Genomic DNA, 26,295 nt, shown 5'->3' with positions numbered 1-26,295 from the left:
CTAAACATGTTATGTGTTAGTAGTCTTATCCAGGATAGTAAAGCTCACAGTGGATCTGTGGCAGAGGTACCCCAAGATTCTGGTCTCGTCCTGGTTTAGTTTTGGTCTCATCTTGGTTTTAGTCTGGTTTAGTCCTAGTTTAGGCCTGATTTTGTCCTGGTTTAGTCCTGGTCTGGTCCTGTTTTAGTGCTGGTTTAGTCCTGGTTTAGTCCTGGTTTAGTCCTGTCTGGTCCTGGTTTAGTGCTGGTTTAGTCCTGGTTTAGTCCTGGTCTGGTCCTGGTTTAGTCCTGGTCTGGTCCTGGTTTAGTTCTGGTCTGGTCCTGGTTTAGTCCTGGTGTAGTCCTAGTTTAGTCCTGGTTTAGTCCTGGTCTGGTCCTGGTTTAGACCTGTTTAGTCCTGGTCTGGTCCTCATTTAGTGCTGGTTTAGTCCTGGTTTAGCCCTGGTTTAGTCCTGGTCTGGTCCTCGTTTAGTGCTGGTTTAGTCTTGGTTTAGTCCTGATTTAGTCCTGGTCTGGTCCTCGTTTAGTGCTAGTTTAGTCCTGGTTTAGTCCTGGTTTAGTCCTGGTTTAGTCCTGGTGTAGTCCTGGTTTAGTCCTGGTCTGGTCCTCGTTTAGTGCTGGTTTAGTCCTGGTTTAGTCCTGGTCTGGTCCTCGTTTAGTGCTGGTTTGGTCCTCGTTTAGTGCTGGTTTAGTCCTGGTTTAGTCCTGGTTCAATCCTGTTCTGGTCCTCGTTTAGTGCTGGTTTGGTCCTGGTTTAGTCCTGGTCTGGTTCTGGTTTAGTGCTGGTTTAGTCCTGGTTTAGTGCTAGTTTAGTCCTGGTTTAGTCCTGGTTTAGTTCTGGTCTGGTCCTGGTTTAGTCCTGGTTTAGTCCTGGTTTAGTTCTGGTCTGGTCCTGGTTTAGTGCTGGTTTAGTCCTGGTTTAGTCCTGGTTTAGTCCTGGTCTGGTCCTGGTTTAGTCCTGGTTTAGTGCTGGTTTAGTCCTGGTTTAGTCCTGGTTTAGTCCTGGTATGGTGCTGGTTTAGTGCTGGTTTAGTCCTGGTTTAGTGCTGGTTTAGTCCTGGTTTAGTTCTGGTCTGATCCTGGTTTAGTCCTGGTTTAGTGCTGGTTTAGTCCTGGTCTGGTCTCAGTTTAGTGTGTTGATGCCCATTTGAGAGTTTTTTCAGTACTGACACTTGTTCAAATCAGCCTGTAGTTCTGATAGTACTTTTGATACGTGTTTGTACCTGGTATTGATTTTTTTGGTCAACTCTATTTCCTGTGGGATATTTCAAGTCTCCAGTTCACCTGCTCATCTTTTGAAAATGGAATAAGCCAGTCCAGTGCATATTAGTTTGTATATTATATCTTACATCCCTAAAGCTTAAAATCATTCCTTTTGACAGTGACTACAATAGCCTCAAGAATAAAAAGTCTTGTCATGAAAAATATTTGACCATTTTACAGTAGCCGTCTCTCCTTAGAAAACCCTGACAGCACAGTTTCATAATCTCCAAATATGTGTCAGATTCAAAATGGCCGCTCACTCCCCCAAGCACCAAATCTACAAAACAACAAAACAACATGCCATTCAAAAGTCCAACAGTCTGCAGCTAATCACAGGTTTAGGGCAAGATCCAGAGTTTGAAGAGGTTTGAGGAGGAGGAGGAGGAGGAGGAGGAAGAAGACTACGTAACACTGATAGAAATGAGAAGTTTATATTATGTCCTGTTGGAGTGTAGTGCAATATTAGTGTTTGTCATGTGATCAGACTTGGTAGAATTTACATTTAAGTTCATATGACAGGTTTTCATGTATTTTATAAAGATTACTCAGATCTGATTCCTCTTGAGCCAACGTTTCAGATTGGCAATGATGCAGACCCGCTTCTGTCAGTCTGTCCCGGGGCAGGTGTAGCTATAGAAGTATTTTACCACAACCAAGTGTGAATTGAATGAATTATTTCAGTGTATCCTTTTGAGGGTTTATCAAACTTGTGAAGCTTAAAACACATGTAAACATTGTTATATGTGTATTTCAACATCATGCTCAGTTCCCTGCTCACATTATTCCAGAAGTTGCCGTGGGCACTGCCATCGTCCTTTGGGTTGAATTACTTTGCATGAAGCTGCCGATTTTACAGTAAATAAGTTCTATAGGGACAGAGCCGTTAAAGCCTGCAGAGAATCGCTGCAGTGTGGACTTGTTGGTCACATGAACATAGACCATTTTACACATCAACACTACATCATATCAGATTTTAACCACAAAACTTTTCATAAATTCTTCATTGAAATGAATGGTATTCCTGCTTAACCGAAAATGCCAATCAAACCTATTGCTAATGCTAGCAGGAGCATCCTCTGGGAAAATTGTGAGCTAATTGAGACGTTATTAATGCAAAATAAAAACACCAGGATCATGTAGAGCAGATTAATACAAACATTTTAAGACCAAAATGATGAGTCTGACAGCAGCAGTTACAGAGAGAGGACACAGTTTTTCAATAGAAAGTGAACTGGAGTTGATGGAGTCGGATTGGAATCAGACCCCAGTGCTAATCATATAAGGATGTATATGCATCTGTCAATCCTCACTTTTTATGACAAAAGACCTGCTCATGTCTATGTTTTATAGTTTAGTGGTTTAGGAACAAACTATAAAACAATGTTAACCTTGTCTGTGTGCTTTTTTTAAATTTTTTATCATAAGCTACAGTTTGGCTAATCGCTGACGTCAGTGAACACCAGTATTATGTTTGGACCTAATAATCAAACACATGGTTGAATATTTAAATCATTTATGAATCATCATTAAGAAACTAGCAATGAAACGGATGAATGAGTTTGTACTTCATAAGACATCACTTCATTTACCCAGCGGGCCAAAATGAATGCCCATTAGTGGGTCGAGGGCCAAGTCTAATAACAGTTTGTAAATAAAAATGTTCTTCTGCAAAGACATGTATTATTAACTTGACTTGAAATATTAGGATATAGACAGGCTTGGCCTCGTTTCTATCTCCTGACAGTCTTTTCAGGACAAAATTGAATCAAAATAGATTCTTCTTAAGCTCTCAGAGCCCCCTCGTGAGCCAAATTAGACCGCCTGGAGGGCCACGTTTGGCCCGCGGGCCCCTCTCTGTTGTTTATGGTCTAGAGCAGCGTGCCCAAACTGCTGAGTCACCAGTGGGAAGTGCATTTATCAGTCTATGGGTTTGAGTGATGATTAATGATCAAAATATTATATCTTTTGAATGGTGAGCATAAAAATGAAGATGAGGCCCATGAGTTGTGTCAGATAGTTTTGAGTGAACTCCAGGCAGTGGCTTTAATCTAAAAATATCCTAGTTTATTTCTGAACAACTTGATGCGGTCTGATATTAACATCCCGTTGACTTTAATCAATAAGAGCAGAGCAGTACTCCTCCAGACCCCATGTACACTCCCGCCTTTCACCTCCCTCTAACTATTCAATGCTCTTTCATTCTTCCTTTATCTCCCTCTATCTCTCTTTGCCTCCTTCTCTCCCCCTTTCTTTTCCTCAGTCTCTCTTTCCCACCCTCCCTTTTTCACCTCCCTCTCTTTCTTTCTCTTTCGTCACTCCTTCCATCCCTAACACTTTCCTCCCCTCCCTTCCATCATTTTCCACTGCTTCCACCTCTCCTGATCTTTCCCTCTTTCTCTGTCTCTCCCTCACTCTTTCGCCTCTCTCACTGCCTCCCTCCCTCTCTCCCTCTCTCTTTCGTCACTCCTCCAGGGGGCGATGTCCAAACAGCTTGACACATGTAAACATCCTGCGGGCTAAAGCCAGGCTAGCTGCTGTGTTGCTGCGGCTACGGTCACGCCGCTAATGCTAACTCCCCTTTGTAAAAGCATTGTTAATGTTAGCTTTAGGGAAAACCAACACTGACTGCTGATTTCTCTCACTGGGAGTCAAATGAGATGACTGGGCCTATTCTACCCGCCCAGCTGCTGTCCAAGGAGCTCCCCAGCTTCAGCTTCCACTTTTTCTTTAGCTTTTTCGCCTCATGGGAGCAGGATAGCCTCTGGTACCGGTGTAAGCAGACATTTTAGTGGCATAAATTGTATTGTGAATTCAGGATCCTGGTGCATGTGTGATAGGCAGACATTTCATTTCAAACACATGAAATAGGACATAAAGAACAAATAGAAAAAACACACACACACACACACACACACACAAAATGACATAAGCTATACTGCGTTTGGAAAGCATCAACAAATGGCATTGAGGAACCTTTTTCCCTGAGGTCGCTCCTGCAAAAGCATCAGCAACAGGTTTGATTGACAGTGCCCGCTCCCTGTTAAAACAGCGGCACATTGCACAGTTCTCGTATTTGCTCATTACACTTATTGCACAATTCCCATTATTGCACCATCCAAAATATTGCACATTCCACTCGTTGCACAGTTCCACCTCACATTGTAACATCCATAGTTATGTCGTCAACTCTTTCTGCCCAACTTGGCCAACAACTCCTGCTCCTCTCCTCCTCACCTGTCTTCTCCTCACCTGTCTCTTCCTCACCTGTCTCCTCCTGCTCCTCTCTCCTCCTCATCTGTCTCCTCCTCACCTGTCTCCTCCTCACCTGTCTCCTCCTTACCTGTCTCCTCCTGCTCCTCTCTCCTCCTCACCTGTCTCCTCCTCACCTGTCTCCTCCTTACCTGTCTCCTCCTGTTCCTCTCTCCTCCTCACCTGTCTCCTCCTCACCTGTCTCCTCCTGCTCCTCTCTCCTCCTCACCTGTCTCCTCCTTACCTGTCTCCTCCTGCTCCTCTCTCCTCCTCACCTGTCTCCTCCTTACCTGTCTCCTCCTGCTCCTCTCTCCTCCTCACCTGTCTCCTCCTTACCTGTCTCCCCCTGCTCCTCTCTCCTCCTCACCTGTCTCCTCCTTACCTGTCTCCTCCTGCTCCTCTCTCCTCCTCACCTGTCTCCTCCTTACCTGTCTCGTCCTGCTCCTCTCTCCTCCTCACCTGTCTCCTCCTTACCTGTCTCCCCCTGCTCCTCTCTCCTCCTCACCTGTCTCCTCCTTACCTGTCTCCTCCTGCTCCTCTCTCCTCCTCACCTGTCTCCTCCTTACCTGTCTCCTCCTGCTCCTCTCTTCTCCTCACCTGTCTCCTCCTTACCTGTCTCCTCCTGCTCCTCTCTCCTCCTCACCTGTCTCCTCCTCACCTGTCTCCTCCTTACCCGTTTCCTCCTGTTCCTCTCTCCTCCTCACCTGTCTCCTCCTTACCTGTCTCCCCCTGCTCCTCTCTCCTCCTCACCTGTCTCCGTGCGTGTGTGTGTCTCTACGTGTGTGTGCTTTGACTATTTTTAAGTGCAATGAAGAGGAAAAAAAGCTTCTGAGTCTATTCAGGGTAATCAATCAAATCCAATACTATGTAATATTCACGGGATTATGAGATCTCAATAGTCTGAGATTCATGAGTGACTTTTAAAAGTTTTATGAAAATGTGTGCCAGACTTTTATCTGTGTTTAATAATTGGCCTACAATTTTCAAATAAAGAAGAGTCTTTAACAGATTTGAGTCTTTGCCAGGTTTGAGTCTTTGCCAGATTTGAGTCTTTACCGGGTTTGAGTCTTTACCGGGTTTGAATCTTTATCAGGTTTGAGTCTTCATCGGGCTTGAGTCTTTACCGGGTTTGAGTCTTTACCGGGTTTGAGTCTTTACCGGGTTTGAGTCTTCATCGGGCTTGAGTCTTCACCGGGTTTGAGTCTTTACCGGGTTTGAGTCTGTATCAGGTTTGAGTCTTCATCAGGCTTGAGTCTTTACCGAGTTTGAGTCTTTATCAGGTTTGAGTCTTTATCGGGTTTGAGTCTTTATCAGGTTTGAGTCTTTATCAGGTTTGAGTCTTTATCGGGTTTGAGTCTTTGTCAGGTTTGAGTCTTTATCGGGTTTGAGTCTTTATCAGGTTTGAGTCTTTATAAGGTTTGAGTCTTTACCAGGTTTGAGTCTTTACAGGGCTTGAGTCTTTATCTGGTTTGGGAATGAGGCAAATGAATCCTCGTCTCATGGTGACACACATTTCTGCTTGAGTGACATTTATAGCACTGTACAACCCTATGGGATTGTTCAGTGATGATGTCAATATGTAATGTAAATGTAATAATGTAGTAATAATCTGCTTTAACGTAGGATTACTTCTCACTAACTGCTGGTCACTATTAATGGTATTTGAGCCTAGCGTAGCTTCTTACCTCAACCTCCCCCGTACTCTTCTGGTCACACTCTGATTTAGACGACTGCACTCCTCTTTTAACACCAGATGTGTCGTTGCAAAAAACACAAAAAAAACAACATGAAATTCAAACATGTCCATAGTTTGAGTCAGCTGATGCGCCTTGGACCCGGAGTGACGTCACACTTCAGAACACTACAGTTAAGCCTGACCTGGTACAGGTCAGAACTCTCAGGTGGACTTTGCTGTGTAACTGTAAGATGCAGATGTGTTTTTAGGGGTAATTGTGTTTTTTAAAATACCCCCCAAAAATTCACTGGGCCCTGCCTCTGCTGCGTTTACACGTGTTTTATATAAACTGACAAACTGAGAATAAACTCCTGTGTACTATTATTAACCCTGACCCAGAGTCTCAGGGGGGTAGCTCCTCGGTGCATGGTCGATGGGCAGGGCAGGACTGGATGTACCTAGCATCCGCTAATGGCTAAACTAGTGACATGTGGCATTGAGCACGACCCGTTGACTTCAGTGGTCCATGTTTAGACCCCGGGACTTGGTTGTTGTTAGCAGCAGAGGAAAGCTAATGCGCTAACTACAGTCACAACATGTCGCCGTTAAAGGACCAGGGCCCTGTCATCCAAATAGGCTATTAAATTCATTAAAATATTTTTGATTTCTAACTTTGAAAAATATGTAAGATTAACTACCGTAAATTTCGGACTATAAGCCGCGACTTTTTTTCCACGCTCTGAACCCTGCGGCCTATACAGCAGTGCGGCTTATTTATAAAATTTTACTGGATAACGGCCCCTGGGGGGCGCTCTGTAGCTGTAAACGTAAAAGTGAGATAGACGTGGGGAAAGATTCTGCTCTGAAGAATTCACTAGTTTTGATTTTGAATGATCATTTTGCGCATCATGAAATGGATATGATGCAGTTTTTAAGATAAAGAAGGAAATAGAGCAGGGGTCGGCCTTTAACACGCAAAGAGCCATTTGGACCCACTTTCCACGTAAAATAAAACACTGGGAGCCGCAAATATTTTTGACATCTAAAATGAAGATAACACTGTGTATAATAATAATAATGTAACAGAATAATGTAGGTTTTATTTTCACGGACAAGCCTTCTACACGTGGCAGATAAATATGGCAAAAATAACTTAAGTGCATAAAAAAATACAACTCACCAAACCGCTGCATCAGTGTGAGCTCTGCGCTGATTATGTGATTATGTCTACTCTGCTCCGCAGTTTCTTTAAAAAAAAACCCAAAAACTCTAAAGGCGTATCGTTTAATCCCAGGTGCTTATTCTCCATGTGCCAAAGCAGTTTTGAAGGTTTCATTGCCTCATTTGCTTTTCCCGCATGTTACGCAGAGCGGACTGTGCGTGAGAGTCACCTGTAGCGACAAACCCAGATTTTAAGTAGGTATTGTCTGTTAAATTTATCTTTCTTTTTCTTGGAGGTCGTAGTCTCCTCTTCTGACTCCTCAGTTGTCCTTTTCCCCTTTGTTAAAAGCTCTCCAAAGACTTTTGTTTTGGCTCATTTTCATTCGCTTGTGGCTCTACTTTTGGGCGACATGTCTGATGTGTTATACGTGATACGTCATCGCGGAGACAAGAGCAGATAATAAACTTGCTACTACATCAAATGGATTTCTGTGGCGATTTCCAGCAGGATTTTCATGATACGGACGAGCTTATTAGTGCGTCATTAGGGACGGGTGAAAGTTGCTCCTGACCCCTGTGCGCACAGCGTCTGAAAATCAGGGCTCTTTACGCAGGACTGTGAGCTGTGTCTGTGTCTGTGAGACGTGAGCGGTGTTTGTTTTGAACATTGTTCCGCGAGTGTGACGCTTATTTTGAGCAACAAAAAATAAGAAAATATAATTTTATTTTAAGATCATAATAATCTTCCAATTTAAACTACAACAAAAAAGAGCTAACACAAATAAAATACACTTCAATTAAATACTTAAAATTTATTTTCCCAAGCCACGCAGAGCCGCAGTATAAGGCTGAAAGAGGCGCATGCAGCTCCGGAGCCACGGGTTGCCGACCCCTGAAATAGAGCCACTGCACGTAAGCTCGCCATCAATGAATCCAACTTGGTCAATGTAAAAAGATGAAAAAAGTTTTCAGAGGAAATAAAAGCAGATTTTCCGTGTTGGTGCAGCTTTATTTTCTAAACCTGCAGGTGTGTTCATCCCGTGTTGATGTCGTGTTGGTGCCAATTTTCAGACAGGAGTCGGTGCACCATCTTTCTGTGTAAATATCTCATGTTACAATATGAAAACCTGCGGCTTATATTCAGGAGCGGTTTATATATGTACAAAATTGATTTTCTTTTCAAATTTAGCTGGTATGGCTTATATTGAGGTGCGCTCTATAGTCCGAAATTTACGGTAAAATATGTATAATAAAGCCCACTCCCCCAGTCATCCCGCACTGCACCTCCAGGCCTCTGGGGTCAAACACAGAACAGACTGTCTACAGTATTAGCAGCTGTTGAGGTAATAATAAGACCTCTGTTTTCTGCATTGAATTATAAAGTGCTTTATTGTCTGATAATCAGAAAGTGCGCTGCTAGAATGCTAATTGTTACTAACAGTACTGTCATAGAAAACTCCGGCCTGAAAGTTGTGAAAAGTGCTTATAAATTCATCATGGGGAATAACTGGGATTACTGGATTACATTAGGTAATTGAGGAATAATTTTGGACCATTTAAGATGAACTATTGAGGGTTAGGACCGTTTTTCATGTTTTTAAAGCTGTAAAAACTAGGTTCAGCACCTTTAAGATACAAGATGAATATTTTAGGTTTGTGGAACCAGTAACAAATCATGATAACGTTTGTGGATTTGTGTATATTTTATGTATTTCTTTCAAAAACAGTGAATGTCCCATAGAGTTGTATTGGCCCTGCCTCCGTCTGAAATTATAACATAATGAAATTGAACGAGAACACAACATAGACTCCACTCTGCAGCTGAGAGCAGGGAACCAAATCAAATCCAAAAAGGCCCGTGAATGAGGCAGTAATTGATATACACAAACGCCTGAAAATTGAGAAAAATGGTTATTGATAGCACACAGAATTTAAGGAAGTCTCCATAGAAACGCACAGGGAGAATGGAGCTGGATGTTATTGGGAGAAAACTACTGGTGCTTTTAAATGTTGAATGTGAGGTATTTTTAGCGTGAATCTCCAGCTGTGCAATTACAATAAACACAAAAGGCCCGTTCTACATAAACATAGAGGAAAAATAAATTAAAATCACAAAATCCTGAGCGAGTTTAAGGTAAAGAGAGATTATTGTATGTGTTACTGTTAAAGTAAATTATTATTAATTTAAGGTGCACTGTGTAACTTTTCTGGTGGGAGAGGCTGCCCCATGGCGTAAACATGGCCGACCGTTTATGTGAAAGGGCCGAGCTCCATGGTGCATGTCTTTAGATTAGCCTTTAGCAGCTAAGTACAGTGGCCGTCCTGCTCCTACGCTGCCACTTTGACCAATCAGCGCGAGAGTAGCTAGAGCGAAGCACACCCTGCCAAAGCTAAAGATTAAAAAACTCTTTTTAAGACGACTGAAGGATTTGAGCTAAGAAAAAGCTTATGATCTGAAACAGAAAGGTCACCACATAATTTGACCTTTGTGGAAGCTGTAGGTGTAGATGACCTGTTTGTGTTGCTTTCTGGACAGGAGATATGACATAGAGGTAATGCCATAAATGTTACCCAGCAACGATAATGTTAACAATGGCCAAAACTGGTCTAAATTACACAGTAGTAAAATTTAAATTGATAAAAATAATGACAACGCCTTTATAATGTTAGAAAAAATGCCTTCCTTCTGAATAAATTGCACACGGACACAGTTTTTGTTGCTGATGACATAGGCAGGTGTATTCTGCCTTAACAGACTATAACAGAAGTAGACTCAGTGAGTGTTATTTCACCCACAGTGTTCAGCTCCAGTTAAATGAAGTAATCAAGGCTAACAGTTATAGCCACTAGTTTAGAGCTGAGTTCCATATTTGACCGGGTGGATAATGGCAGCCAACAGAACAGTCTGGAATGAGCTCACTGAAGACACAGTCTGCACAACCTGTTGCTAATGCTAGTGGGAGCGACACTGGAGAATGAGGAAAGAGGAAATATTAGTCTGTTATTATTGTTCGTATCTTAATTTAGTGACAAAATAGCGAAACAAAAACACAAGGATCATGTCAAGCGGGTTCATACGAACATTTTAAGACCAAAACGACGAGTCTGACAGCAGCAGTTACAGAGAGAGGGACCACAGTTTTTTTCAATAGAAAGTGAACTGCAGTGCGCCCATGCTCACTTCAGATTTGAAATGTGGTGGCTAGCAGGTTAGCTATGTCCATCTATATATACAGTCTATGCTCCATGGTACTTCCAGTATTTTTGTACCTTTCTTTTCTACTTTCTTTTGACTCAAACTGAGGTAAAACTGTTAAATATTTAGCACAGGTACTATCCACCAAACCAGGTCATAATTACAAAAACATAAAAGTATCATGGCCTACACAAAGACACATCTTTCTAAAACTCAACATTTGCTTTCTGCAGGAGTGCACAGTGACTTTAATGATCTCTTGTCAGGACTTGTCTTGGGGTCAAATAAATAAGATTAAAATTTGATTGAAATTCTGCCCAGTGACCAGAAGCGATCATCATTTATTTTGAATTTTGCAGCGTTTCTTTTCCTGCTGTAAAATCCTCACCAGGAGCTTTAGGCCAGATCTATTTAGCATTTGGCTTTGTGTCCAGCTCTGCACTCTGCTCCTATTCTTCTATTTTATCTGTAATAATTTAAGTCATCCTTCGCTCTCCTTCACACCAGAACTCATTTCTGACACTGTATAAATTATTGTGAGGATGAGTCCACTGCACATTCTGGGACCTAGAGGCACAAACTAACTCAAAGGCCGTGGCGGAGGCCATCTTGGAACTCCCAGTATTAAAGAGCTAGCATCAGCAGCTCTAGATCCATCACTTTTCCTCTCTCATCTCTCCTTGTCTCTCCTCCCTTTACCTCCTCATGTCTCCTTGCCTCGTCCTCCCTTTGTCTCCTCATCTCCCACTTCTCAACTTCTACTTCTTAAGCTTCCTTTTCTGCTGATGTCCTCACCTCCTTTTCTGTCTTCTCCTTCCTCTTTCGTTAGTTAATTGGTGAACTCCTCCTCGCCTCTCTCCTCTTCTCCTTCCTTCTCAATTGTGTTGGTGTACATCGCCACCCTCTCTTCTCTGCCTCTCTCCTCCTCTCTCTCTCCTCTCCTTCCTCCTCTTCCTCTCCATTGTGTTGGTGTGTGTGATTGCCACCCTCTCCTCTTCTCCTTCCTTCTTTCCTCTTCCTCTCTCCTCCTCCTCCTCCTTTCCTCTCCTTTTCCTCTCTCCTCCTCTTCTCCTTCCCTCTTCCTCTCCATTGTGTTTCTGTGTGTGATTGCCTCCTTCTCTCCTCTCTCCCCCTCTCTTCCTCTCCTCTTCCTCCTCTCCATTGTGTGTCTGTGTGTGGTTGCCACACTCTCCTCCTCTCCTCTCTCCTGCTCTCCTCCCCTCTCTCCTCCTCTCTCCTCTCTCCTCCTCTCCATTGTGTGTCTGTGTGTGATTGCCATTCTCTTGTCCTCTCCTTCTCTCTTCTCTCCTGCTCTCCTCCTCTCTCCTCTCCCTCTCTCCTCATCTCCTCCTCCTCTCCATTGTGTGTCTGTGTGTGATTGCCACCCTCTCTCCTCTCCTCCTCCTATCTCCTCTCCTTCTCTCCTCCTCTCTCATCCTCTCTCCTCCTCCTCTCCTTCTCCTCTCCATTGTGTTGGTGTGTGTGATTTGCCACCCTCTCCTCTGCCTCTCTCCTCTCCTCCTCTCCTCTCCATTGTGTATCTGTGTGTGATTGCCACCCTCTCTCCTCTCCCTCTCTCCTCTCCTCCTCCTCTCTCCCTCTCTCCTCCTCTCTCCTCCTCCTCTCCTCCTCCTCTCCATTGTGTTGGTGTGTGTGATTTGCCACCCTCTCCTCTGCCTCTCTTCTCTCCTCCTCTCCATTGTGTTGGTGTGTGTGATTGCCACCCTCTCTCCTCTCCCTTTCTCCTCCTCTCCTTCTCTCCTCTCCCTCTCTCCTCCTCTCCTCCTCTCCTCCTCCTCTCCATTGTGTGTCTGTGTGTGATTGCCACCCTCTCCGTGTGCAGCAGACAGTTCTTTTGGAGTGCCTTGGGCGGTGACACTGCATATATGAATAAATAAACCAGACGAAGCCAAAACCCAAACCGAGGCAGAGATATGTGACAGCGCTGTCGTCTGCGCTCCTCTCAGTCTAAACCCGGGACACAAAAACATTCACATTTTATTACCAGCACATTTTAACATACAAACTGGAGGATTATGGGTGATGTAGTCCCCTGTCTATTCACCAGTACAATGCATTTTAGACTCTATACTTGCCTGGGATGCAGAACACGCGCTCACCGGTGAATCTCCCCAAGTTCAGATGAACGTGATTGACAGGTGGATTAGCCAATCAGGGACACACACGGGCCAGAACCAAACATGAGTTCATTGGTCACTAGTGATAGAAATTGAACGAACTTTTATCAATGGCATTGTCAGTTCCTCTTATCGATCTGGTTCCTTAACATTTCTTGATTCCTAAATGAAAAAGAAAGATATGTATTTTTTATGTATTTAGTTTTATATACTTAAAATTTGACCAATAATGGACTATTCAGACATATATGTATGCCTCATTATGACTAAAACTACAATGTAAGAAATTGTAAACTTCTCAAAGCCTGTTTGTTACACTGCGTTATACCATAAACTGTGTAAAGAAGTGGATTAACTGAGTGTGACGTCAGCCATAGTGTTCAACTCCAGTCAAATGAAGCTCATCGAGGCTAGAGCAGCTACAGAGGAGAATTAAGAGCCGAGTTCCATGTTTGGAATTCTGATCGCAAGTATCATAGCAACCAAAGAGCCAATCCGGAGTGAGGCTGTTGGAGGTAACGTGCCTTCCCACCTGCACCGCTGGTTTAGCAGGGAGCAGGCGCTATGCAACTCTGTCAATCAAACCTGATGCTAATGCTAGCAGCACTGCAGTTGTTGTAGTTGGTGTAACAGGCAGTCTGCAAATGACCTGGACCCTCCCTGCAGTTAATCTAACCCCGGTGTCAGATGTTGTGTGTGTAAAAACATTTCCAGACTGTGTGGTGTGGAGCGTATGTCAAAGGCTTCACATAAGTAAAAACATTTGCTTGTAGTGAAAGAGAAAAAGCACAGAACTAGTTTTCAATTCCTGTCCATGTTGGTCACTAAGGATATCCCGGTTGGATACTAGTATCGGTATTGCTGATTTAGTCATTTTTAGAGTATCGGCTTGGATCAGATTTGGGCTGATACAGCTTATAGCGCCCCCTGCCTTTAGAAACAGTGAGATAAAACATGACCTCATGTCTGACCTCATTACATCTGCCTTTTTATAACTGGAGTTAAATTCACCATGGAATACTTCAGTATTTTCAAAGGCACAGCCTAAATTGTGTAAGTAAATCATTAAAAATGAGAAGTTCAGTCTCGGGTTGAGATTGGTATTGGATCAGTATCAGTAATTGCAAATATAAAAAATCTGATTGGGAGCCAAAATAACTGAATCGGGACATCCCTATTGGTAACTCATTATTTTGAATAAAATGATATTTCTCTCACCTCAGATGTAACAGTTTAGTGCTTCACTCATTGATTCTGCAGAAATCTGCCATGTTTTTCAGCGCCCTGTGATATATTTTCCTTTCTTTTTTTCTTGTAAGCAGCAGTATTTGTTTTGATGTGGACAGACCATGCGTGTAATTGGCTAATCCACCAGTCAATCAGGCCCATCTGAACTCGAGGAGATTCACTGGTGACTCAGCAAAGGCACATCTTCATACAGTATTGTGTGTTCTGGATCCCAGGCAACACAACAACATGTATCTGTTTGGTCCTGCTGGACAAAAGTGTAATGGGCCTGATCAGAAGGTCTCGTCTCTGAGGTGTGTGCAGTGAGAGGACAGACAGAGGCAGCAGTGAGGCTCGTGTGTCTGGTTCCAGCTCACTGTGACTCGGGCACACAGGGCCTGTGTTTAACAGAACTAATCATCAGGAACATTCTCAGATCATGTTAAACAAGCACTAATCTTTCAGTTCAGTTCCAGTGTATTGTTAGCTGCTTGAAAACAGTAGTAAGTTGCACTGGTAAGAGAGTCATTCATTTGGATTAAAATGGCTCTTAAGAGCTTTAGTCAAACAATATTACACAGGCCAGGTGTATTATATAACCCGGATTACAAATGGAACAAGCTGAGAAATCAAACTTGAGTTAAATCCATTTTCTCCCTACAAAAACACAAAGCACTTCCCTCTGCGTGTTTATTATTTTGAATTAAATCATTCTCTGCACATTTATTATGTTAAATGAAATCATTGTCTGTAAGTTCATTGTTTTAAATAAAATCTCTGCATGTAAACGTAGTGAGGACATTGTATCAAAAGGTATTCTTCACCGGAGTTTTCTTTGTTTGGGTGGTGTTCCTCCCACCCTCGGAGCACCCTTGGGACCCGCTCTCCTCCTTTAAAAGCCTGTTTGATCAAATCGCCTTTATTAGTGAAACAATGCTGACACATCAGCACTCTCCATCAGACTGCTCCACTCCACTGCCCCATCTCCACCCATTTACCACAAAAGAGGAGAGAGAAAGACTGACAGACACTGCAAAGAAGAAGAAAAATAACTGATTTTTTTTTTTTTTTAATTGCTTGATTTAAAGGTGCAGTATGTAACTTTGTGGAGGTGCCATCTCTCCTGCATGATTCCTGGGAAATAGAAAGTTAAACCACACTTTGTGTGGAATATTACAGCTAAAGGAACATTTCCATGGAAACAAGCAGGAGAGACTTTCCTCCAGACCAAATAAGAGTAGCACTAAAAGTAAAAAGATCCTTTCGTCACTTATATGTGTGCATGCTAATCAACTCAAATAACTATAAACATACAAATAACACTCCAGAGATACAGATGCACTCGATCATATGGACTAAAACTGAAATACACATTTTTTTTTACACTTGGCTTTCTGCTTCAGCTTTGTCTGTTTACCTTATTTTAATGCAGCGTGCTCCCCATTACGTGTAGTAGTAGTAGTTGTAGTTGTAGTAGTTGTAGTTGTAGTTGTAGTAGTAGTTGTTGTAGTAGTTGTAGTTGTAGTTGTAGTTGTAGTTGTAGTTGTAGTTGTAGTAGTAGTAGTAGTAGTTTAGGCTCAATCATTTCTGCTTGTATTGATCTGATGAGGCCCATTCTTTTTTTCCATCCTCCAGTTCTTCTGCTCCTCCTCCCTCATCCCTTCATCCTAACTCCTCTCCCCTCAGTCCCATCCTTCACTGTGAAGAAGAGATAAAAAGAAAGAAAAGAAGTGAAAAACTTACCCTAAACAGTCACCTTATGTCACCAAAATATTTAAAGACGCAGCATTTTACTTGAATCAGATATTAACTGCTAACAGCTAACTGCTAACTCCCCCTTCAGAGCACTATCTCAACACAATCAGCACAATCACACAATCAGCGTGCATCCTGCTAATAAAATTACAGCACTGTCGGGTGTGTGTATACATCCAAACACATATTTTTTGCAGTGTCTCCTCTTTGTTGATGGTGTGAAACCCTCTATACCTCCGTGTCGATCCTTCCTTTCTCCTCCTTTCACTCCTTTCTCTCAGTCTTTCTTCAGTGTGTTCTTGGAGCAGGTTGGCCGCTCTTTGGACATAAAATCTTTAGCTCTCGTAGCTCATCTTCCTGCAGGTTTAGATGCAGAGCAGAGGGCTCTGGGGGATTGTGTCTGATGCTCTCTCTGTTTCACATCTGAGCTTTGCTCATGTCTATGTGACACATCTGGATTTCACAGGTTTAAAGAGAGGGTATTGTACTTCTATAGGGTATTAAAGAGAGGGTATTTTACTTTTATAGGGTATTAAAGAGAGGGTATTTTACTTTTATAGGGTATTAAAGAGGGGGTATTATACTTTTATGGGGTATTATCTGCTAACACATAACATATTTAGATCACCATGGTACCTTTTACCATTTTGAAAATGGTATATTCGCCCAAAACAACGTATTAACTTGTTTTTCTACGTTTTTTATATCCCCCTCTCCCTTTGCTCCCTGTGCTCAGTCCCTCCCCCTTCAGAGCACTGTCACAACACAACACTGCATCCCACTAATGAAACTACTGCACATCACATCAGGTTTGTCAGGTTGTTGAGTTCAGTTTTGTATCACAGAATGTGTAAGAAGCGTTTGAGTAAGGCCCAGGAGAGAGGGCTACATCACTGGATGGTGCCAGAGGGATATGTGCAGCACTCAGAGTTGAGTTGTACATTTATCGAGGCAGGACGGCTCCGGGTGAAAGCGGCCGTACTATCCAGATGATGATTTGAATCTGATCACGATCCCAGAAATCAAACTTTTGTTACATCCAGACTTTCTACAAAAATGTGTTAATTTGGTGCTTCACCTTTGGCTCCGCCCAAACTGCTGCACTGTGATTGGTCCAGTGAGAGTCAATGGGCCGGTCCAGTCACACCAGCGGGTCCAGGCCAGTTGGATCCTCATGAGTTTGTGAACCCGTATTTAAACATCAATAAATATGCTGGGCAGTGTAGGGGGTGAAAACTGAGCAATAAAGCTTTAAACACAGGACAATACAGGATGAAACTCTTAATGACTTGATAAAAGGCCAATTATGTAAACTTGCACGTTTAAAACTACATTACACAAACAAGACTCTTGTGAGCTTTAAGCTGTTTAAAGGTACTTTCAGACTAAACCCCTGCATTGCATGAGCAGTTCCCTTGTTAATCACGTAGTTTAACTTTAAACAGAGGATTCAGCAGCTGCTGCTCCATGTCACACAAAAATGTCAAGTCTCCTTTTCCGTCATCTAGAGTCCATGTTTGTCAGTGAAGCCCTGGAGTATGTACATAGAGTGACAGAACATGGCTCCATCTGAAAGTTTCAGAGGCTGATCTGTCTGTGTGGCTTCTTTGGTCTTCTCATAAAAGCCTTTCTTTGCCAAAATCAAATTTGTAAGTCTGATGGTTTTGTTCCTATATTCAAGTAAGCCCAATTTATTTGACGTTCATCCATCACGTTTATATGCAGCCCATTCTAACTATGTTTACAGGCAAAAACATAGTAAAAGACCAAAACATACATGCCACCAGAGAAGGAAACATCCATTTACATCCACAAAAGAGCCATTTCATCCTGTGGCTCCTCTGTGTTCTGTCTTTCATTTTCCATCAGATCCATCAACCTTAGTTTCTGCTCCAGGATTCCCTCACATAGCTTATAGAAAATGTTTTATCTACAGAACATGGAGATAATCCTGCAGACAGACTTTGGTTAAGTGCTGGAGAGGGCTCCACAGCTGCTCGCTCACTGCGCTGAAGAGCCCTGTGCATCTGTTTCCTCAACCAAAGGAGGAAACCAAAGCATGTACCACATATTCACACGTCAAAGACAAATGACAGCACATTTTCCTCATCAAAAACAGACCTGGAGTTGTGTTTTGTTTCATTCACACATGTTTGAGTAATCCATTATTATTAGTCTGTCTATATCTCTAAAGCTCAAAATGCTCTGTTCCCTAGGGTGGTAGTTGTCAAGTTAACAGCTCCTTTTACCTTGAGTTCAGTAAAGATTGGCAACTCCAGGGCCAAATGGTTCTAATGAAGGTTTATGGAGTTTAAAAACACAGTGGAGCACTTCCTGTATTACCACATGATGACATCACAAGGTGGAACAGAGTGTTTTAATAGTTTGGAGGAAAACTGACATGAACTTTTAAACTAACACAAAATGACCATATAGATCATACACTACTCAACATCCATTTTCCTGGATTAACCCATAAAAAGTAGCTCACATCTCTCTCGTTATCATTGAATCGTGCCTAAAATGAAATAAATCTTTATCAATTTAACTGTGTGCCAATCTGCTTGTTGGCTTTGACTGACCCTCACCCACACACATTCAAACACATTCATTGACTTATACCAGATTACACGTAAAAAAAAAAAAAAAAAAAAAGCTATTTCTCTCCAAATCATTATAAACACATTATAAACACATAAACATGCACGTTTTCCCCGGAGTGCCCGTATTTACATTCTGTAGCGTTTTTTCCCTCCTGCTTTTCTTTGAAGTTGATTGCTCATTGCCACGGCGGAGGTGGTGCACGGCGATTAGCATAAACCTAGCCTAGCCAACGATGCGTGGGCGTCCGAACGGTAAACAATGCAGTGATCTATGAGCGCGCTAGGTCTTGATGGATGCTAATGACAGTGGATGGGGCTAGCGTAGCAGCCTGGCATCAATAGGCTGTCTTGTAGCGCATGTGTTGTTTTCTTGTAATTAAAGATGATAAATTTCCTTTTGTGATCAGCGGGGGGCTATCAGAGCAGAGAATAGCAGTGTCTGGTAGGTTTTTCAATGCTCACTGACCCACTGTTTTCACTACAATACGATTAATATATTCTAGGCTTACAGTGTTCGGCAGCTTAAACGCGGCAAAGAGCAAGATCCAGTAAAGTTGATTTTTAGTTGATTTTTAAAATGTGAAAAACAGAGCTACGTCTTTCTAACGGTTTTGCAGTGGTCCAAAGTTATTCCTCAGTTACTGTCAGCATTTACCACGATGATTTGCACTTATCAGACAATGAAATGCTTTCTAATTACAGACAGTACACAGTGGAAATCAAGAGCTGCATATGCAATATATCTGCGCCGGGCCAGACACATAGGGGTATATTTACTACGCATTTGAGTATGTCCCTGCAGCACTATACGACACTACGCTAAAAGTTTTGTGTCTCTAACGTGCACACATCAGCTGCGTCTTCTTCATGCTTCTTTGGATGAGCTGGGCAACATGCATGAAGCAGGAAGTTCAGAATGATGAGAAATGAAGACAGTTGCCATAGCGATTAACACTTTAAAATGAAATATTATATCTTGTTAATAGGAAAAAGTACTCAAAATGTTGCATATAGCAGGAAGCTGAAACCTGTGAATAGCTCTATCAATAGTGAGCACGATGATGATGAACAAATGGAAAAATTTAAGCTATTGAAGGCAAAGCTACAAACACAAATACCTGATATGACACAGCTGACTCTGCTAACGCTCAGAGCAGCTTAAACACAGACTGAGGAGGCTCTAAAACCACTAAAAACATTATTAATGACAGGGATAGCATTTGTTTTACCTTTGTAACGTCTCCACGGGGCCTTAAGAGTGAAAACCAAACTTTGGACAAATCAGTGGATAAGCAGAGCCAAGTGCGCTGACTTGTTCACGCGCTTCTGGCTTCTGTCTTTTACAGGCCTCAAACATAAATAATGTAGTGGAAAAAACTCTGCCTTTAGAAACATGGAGGAGGGGGACCAAGAAAAAGACGAGGAGAGAGACCAAGAGAAAGACCAGTAGAGGGACCAGGAGAGGAATCAGGAGAGAGACCAAGAGAAAGACCAGGAGAGGGACCAGGAGAGAGACCAAGAGAAAGACCAGGAGAGGGACCAAGAGAAAGACCAGGAGAGGGACCAGGAGAGGGACCAGGAGAGAGACCAAGAGAAAGACCAGGAGAGGGACTAGGAGAGAGACCAAGAGAAAGACCAGGAGAGGGACCAGGAGAGGGACTAGGAGAGAGACCAAGAGAAAGACCAGGAGAGGGACCAAGAGAAAGACCAGGAGAGGGACCAGGAGAGGGACCAGGAGAGGGACTAGGAGAGAGACCAAGAGAAAGACCAGGAGAGGGACCAGGAGAGAGACCAGGAGAGAGACTGAGAGAAAGTCCAGGAATGAGATCAGAAGAGGGATCAGGAGAGAAACCAGGAGTGAGACCAGGAGAAGGACCAGGGGAGGGACAAAGAGAAACACCGAGAGAAAGACCAGGAGAGGGACTAAGAGAGAGACCAGGAGAGGGACCAGGAGAGAGACCAAGAGGAAAGACCAAGAGAGGGATCAGGAGAGAGACCATGAGAGGGACCAGTAGAGGGAAGGCGGCTGAAACTTCCTCCATTGCTGCTGAAATGGAAGACGCTGATTAAGACACAGGTGTCTTCAGCCACACTTCCTGTGTCGCCAAAAGTTTCAAGCCCCTTTTTGGGTAAAAACATTAAAATGAATGAGGATGAGTGTTGGTTGTGCACTTCAAATTATCATCCAAAAACTACATTTAGTCATTTCTAACACGTGGTCAACAACAGAAGGGCCAGGAAGGACCTGAGGAATGGCTTCAGACAATTCACAGAGAGGATGGTAAACGGACCCCAATGCTAATCATACAGAAGACAAATACCCCCTCTTTAATACCCCATAGAAATAAAATCCTCCCTCTTTAATACTCCATAGAAGTCAAATAAATACCCCCTCTTTAAGAACATTATTCCAATAAAAGTGTTCTCTTCTTTCTCTTTCTAATCATTTTACACAGAAACTGACTAATCTTTTGATGTTGTGAAATAACTTGGGTTTGAATGTGATGTGCTGTTGACTTACGCTGTTCATTTAATATTTCCAGGTTTGACTGACAGTTGACGTTGTTCACAGGACTTCAGTGTATTTGGGTTCTGACCCCTTTGTCTCCGCCCACAGCTCTGGACTCCGCCCCCTCTCACCATCTCTCCAATGCCGTGAACGCCTCCGCTACCTCCCCCTCCTCCCTCTCTCTTCAAACACGCAGCGATGGTTGTGTTCCCATTGACAATGATCCGAAATCTTGATGTCAATAAGAATTTTACGAGCACTAACTTGTACTAGATTCGCTGTTTGGAATTTAACAAAGACAATCACCTCAGACACTTAAACCCGTCAGACGCCAGACGAGAGGAAATGGATATTAACGTAACATTCATTCATCAAAAAAGCAGCTCTTCAGGTCAAAATGAGACAAAATACGTGCTGTCTGCATCGAATTATACATTTAAAAAATCGTCAGTGAACTAGGAAGTAAGGCTAGTGCGCGTTAGCATGCTAGTTGTCGATATCGTGACAGCAAAACTCTTCTCTGGTTGTGAAAAACATGCATTCAAATGTATAAGGAAAGTGAGGAATAACTTTCGACCACTGCAAACCAGTTTAAAATGAACTAGTTTAATCAGGTTAAAGTTCAAGTTAAATCAGGTAGAGCGCCCCCAACCTGCAACCTGATAAAGTAATTCAAATTGGTCACTACAACACAAAGCTCATGTTGACAATACAAAAATATGATAAACGAGCTCAGTGGGAAACACAACTGCCTCTACTGTAGCTGTTCTTCAGTCTCCCTCAATAACATCTCTATTCTTCTGCAGCTATCTCCTTTATCCCTCCATCTTTCCATCCATCCATGTCTCCATCCTTAGGAGCCTCCTCCGCTGAGTCTTTCATTTTCACTCTTTCCTCCTGAATAGGGATGTCACGATGCCAAATTCCGTTCATAACTGTGAGCTTTCATGCCGTCTGTTACCGATGGCATTAAAGCAATCACATTTATTCACACTGTTGTTATCATGTTTAAAGTCGCACTATGGAGCTTTTCTGGTGGAGGGTTTAGCACCAGCTTGTCTCCATGAAGATGTAGATGCCTGTGCCTGGAATGTTCCGCAGTACGGCACAATACGTATCTATCTCCGTGGAGACAATCAAGCGACGCCACCAGGCCAAGTATTTTTGATGTATTTTTATAGCAATAGAACACCTTGAAGAAGTTATACATATTATAGATTATAAGTTCAATACGATACTGCTGAACATTCCAGGCAAAGCAATAACAAGCAATAATGGACCAGAAAAGTTACGTAATGGACCTTTAAATCATACACGGTCTTCTACATGGTCTCTGTAGGTTCTTATTTAGCACTTTTCAAAACAAATACTTAACTATAGACTATGTAGATGAATTTAGCCATATATTCCAGGCAAAGCAATAACATCTCCATGGAGACAAGCACATGTTGGACCCCTCTCCAGAAAAGTTACGTAATGGACCTTTAAACCATACATCAATGCTTCTAGATAGTCTGTGTAGGTAGTTATTATTTTACACTTTAGCTCAGTTTAGAAGTTTAATACCATACATTCCAGGCAAAGCATTAGCATCACCGTAGAGACAAGCCCCTCACCTGAAAAGTTACATATTGCATCTTTAAATCACAATAGCTTCTGGTAATTATTTAAAACAAATCTTTTCAAAACAAATACTTGACGATAGACTATATAGATCAGTGTTGAATAGAAGTTTAATACCATACTTTCTTTGCAAAGCATTAGCATCTCCATGGAGACAAGCCCCACTCCAGAAAAGCTACATAGTGCATCTTTAGATCATATATTGCTGCTTCTAGATAGTCTGTGTAGATGCATATTTAACACTTTTGCAAACAAATACTTAACTATAGACTATATAAATTAGTTTAGCCATACATTTTTGGCAAAGTTTTAGCATCTCCATGTAGGATCCCTCTCCTGAAAAGTTACACAGTGCATCTTTGCATCATTGTCGCTTCTAGGTAGTCTGTGTAGGTACGTGTTTAGCACTTTTCCTAACAAATACTTGACTAAAGACATTTTAGATGAGTTTAGCCATACATTTTTGGCAAAGCTGTAGCATCTCCATGGAGACAAGCACTTGTAGGACCCCACTCCGGAAAAGTTACATAGTGCACCTTTAAATGATATATTGTAGCTTTGATAGGTAAATATTTAACACTTTTCAAAACAAATACTTAACTTATCAACTTGACTTTTAATGAATCAAATGCCCGATAAAGTCCAGTTGATTTGTTAATTATATTTTGACATTAAAAAAACAAAAAAAAAAAAACATCATTTAATCTTGACATCCCTACTCCTGACTGACCCATTCTTCCCCCTCTCCTCCCCCCTCCCTCCTCCCCCCACACAGGGCCCTGCGTCTCAGGCTGACCCCTCCAAAGTGAAGCCCGCCAGTTCCGGCACCGTGTCCGCCTCCTCCTCCGAAAAGAAGAAACACCCGGAATCTCGCAAGGATAAGAAATAGGATTGGGATTCGGGCTGGGGTAGGCTGCCCAAGCTCAGTCTGCTTTGGCCCTGGGAGGAGAGGGGGGAGGAACAGAGGGGAGGAGGGGTGAAGGATGGGGGAGAGAGGCGAGTGCTTATGACCATTGAGCTAGAGATGATCCGGAAAAATGGAGAATCGGCCCAAGATGAGGCACAAGCACTGAAAGAACCCAATCTCCTCTCTCGCCTTGCACACCTCCTCCGTATTGGATAATGTACAACCAAAATACATTCGTACACAAGATATCACGTAGGTTGCGTTCATGGGACATCACAACACTGCAGAGTCTCTGTAGTTTAACCTGAGCTGGAGACAGGTCAGAATTCTCAGGGGAAATTTAAACAATAAGATTAATACGGCAAGTCTGTGGAGCTAATCCCAAACTAAAAACGATAAGGTTCAACATTTCTGGATCGTAAGTGAATCTCCCACAGACTTATACAGACCCCTGCACAACATCTGAATTTATAACTTCAGATTCTAAAACGTGAACGCAGCCTATTGAATCGTTTCTGATCCAGGGGTTTGGTGCTTACTGTCACCTGCAGCTTCCAACAATCACAATGGGATTTTTTGGGAGGGAATCTGTATTTGTTCAGAATCTAATTTACATTTTTTTAATATAATTTTCTAAGTAATAATGTTTTTGTAACTTATGTTGGTGTGCAATGTAGAACACTTGGCCAGGTCACATACAAAATAGATCAAGATTCACTGAAATATCAGTTTTTCTACAGAAGATTGGTTGAGGAGAAGAGAGGTTGAGAACATTATCCAAACAAATCCCCATGTTTTGGTGCTAATAATGTAAAGTAGTGTGCATTTCCAGTGTTAGTACAGAGTCTGTAGTTTATGCATTTAGATAATGTAAGACACAACTGACCATTTTAATAATTAAGGCCAAAAAAATTAATAATTCTACCTTCGAACTCTCAGTGATTAGAAGAACAAGCAAACATGTGCATAGCAACCTTACTGAATCTGCCTCATTTTTGTTTATGTTGTGATTATGAGCTTGGTATAGTGGTGCTTATTCTATCATCCATCCTCTTCTTGCGCTTACCCGGGGCTGGGTCGTCAATTTACCGCTTAATCTACATTCTGTCTTCACCTATGGTCCTGGTTTAGTCCTGGTTTAGTCCTGGTTTAGTCCTGGTTTAGTCCTGGTTTAGATCTCTGGTCCTACACTGGTTTTGTCCTGGTTTAGTCCTGGTTTAGTTCAGATTTAGTCCTGATTTAGTCCTGGTTTAGTCCTGGTTTCGATCTCTGGTCCTACACTGGTTTAGTCCTGGTTTAGTCCTGGTTTAGTTCTGATTTAGTCCTGATTTAGTCCTGGTTTAGACCTGGTTTAGTCCTGGTTTAGTCCTGGTTTAGTCCTAGTTTAGTCCTGGTTTAACCCTGGTTTAGCTCTCTGGTCCTAGCCTCACCTGTGGTCATGAGCTTTGGGTAATGACCAAAAGGACAAGATGGCGGATAGAAGCCATCTCACCTTATCTCCCTTAGAGACAGGGAGAGGAGCTCAGTCAAAAGGGAGGAGCTCGGAGTAGATCCGCTGCTCCTCCACATTGGAGCAGTTGAGGCGACCCGGCCCCTGTTAGTTATTATTATTGTGAAATGTGTAGAAAAATGGTGCCCTTCCAGAGGCTGAGTAAAGTGCAGTCATCAGTAGCACTTATAACGCTCCAACAAAGGCCTTTTTCAGCGTTCACCATTGTGGCCGTAATGTTTTCAGTGTGATCTGATACATAACCTCACCTTCCCCATGTGATTTCATGGACACTTTTGAACTTCTCTGACAAACAGAATCTCTCACAAAAGCCTGTATTTTTGTTGATTTGGCTTTCTGCTTTCTCTCTTTCATTCTCTCTCTCTTTCATTTCGATCCTATCCTATTTTCCAAGTGCATCCGATACGCATCACCTCTCCAGTCGCCACGGGGACAAGCCAATTTGCTTTTTGTCCTTTCAATGTGTCAACCGCTAACTCTCTTCTCTCTCTCTCCAGTTTCTTCTTCCAATTTCTGGATTTTTTGTGTTAATGCAAATAGCAAATGTGATGTGTATGCTAACCACTTTCTCCTCTCTCCCTCTCTTTTCCTGTCTTCTCTCTCTCCATTTTCCTGTCTCCTCTCTCTCACCCCCTCTCTCTCCCTCCCTTCCTCTCAATCCCTCAATGTTCCTCTCTCTCCATTTTCCTATCATTTCTCTCTCTTACTCCCCTCTCTCCCTTCCTCTCTCCCTTCCTCAATATGCCTCTCTCTCCTTCCCTCTATTTTTCTTTCACCTCCTTCCCTCCATTTTTGTGTCTTCTCTCCCTCTCTCCCTGTCCTCCCTCTCTCTCCCCGTCCTCCTCTTGTTTTCCTCTCTTCTTTCTCTCTTTTTTAGACAAAGGCTTGACTTCTGCACAACTGTCTTGGCGCTCCCTTCTTTTTCCTGCCTCGCCTGACGCAGCCTCCGATATTCCCCATGTTATTCCCTCTTTCCAGTCACCACTGGCTCTAGGCCTGATCAGTATCATTTTCTACCATAGATCATCATGTACAATACCGATGGAGCTTAAAGCAACACTTTGTAACATTTTACCTTTGAAAATACAGCTTTGAAATAGTGTATGTGGAGATGTATTGACTGTAATATTAACCATGTCTTCCTCTGATGCATTGTACTTATGTAAGTTTCTAATGTCAAACCAAAGTGATGTTACTGTAACCATAGCGATGTAAATACTGCCTAATAAATAAAACTTGACTTCCATTACCAAGACTTGAGCTTTCACTGTTTTCATAACCTCAAAAATACCAGTTTCAATTTTATTAATTTTATGTGGAATTCTATACTGGGCATTGCTGATACTGGGGGTGTTCTACATGTATGCCTATGGTGGAATGTTCAGCAGCTACCGTGGTGACAATATGCACACATTGGCAAACACTGTCAAAAATGTTTAAGATTTTGACATTTTAGTCCTATTCAGGTGTGGAATTTTCA

General features: G+C 42.5%; 1 protein-coding gene across 4 annotated transcripts in view; it reads left to right on the top strand.

Moving 5' to 3' along the window:
* mpz (myelin protein zero) overlaps positions 1-26,064 on the top strand; it is a 42,998-nt gene extending 16,934 nt beyond the window's left edge. Inside the window, exons 6-7 of one of the 4 annotated variants that reach the window (XM_055228475.1) lie at positions 23,174-23,306; positions 25,693-26,064. In XM_055228475.1, coding sequence (XP_055084450.1) covers positions 23,174-23,287 — 114 coding nt within the window. In that variant the 3' untranslated portion in view covers positions 23,288-23,306; positions 25,693-26,064. Of the gene's footprint in view, positions 1-20,883; positions 23,146-23,173 lie in introns of those variants that run through there. The other 3 variants (XM_055228477.1, XM_033981986.2, XM_055228476.1) reach the window with 3 other exon arrangements.
* Positions 26,065-26,295: the final 231 nt, after the last annotated feature.

This window comes from Periophthalmus magnuspinnatus, chromosome 17 (assembly GCF_009829125.3).
Source record: "Periophthalmus magnuspinnatus isolate fPerMag1 chromosome 17, fPerMag1.2.pri, whole genome shotgun sequence".
In the NCBI taxonomy this organism is placed as follows: domain Eukaryota; kingdom Metazoa; phylum Chordata; class Actinopteri; order Gobiiformes; family Gobiidae; genus Periophthalmus; species Periophthalmus magnuspinnatus.
The sequence above is the reverse complement of the archived record's forward strand: the minus strand, read 5'-3'. Positions and strand labels throughout refer to the sequence as shown.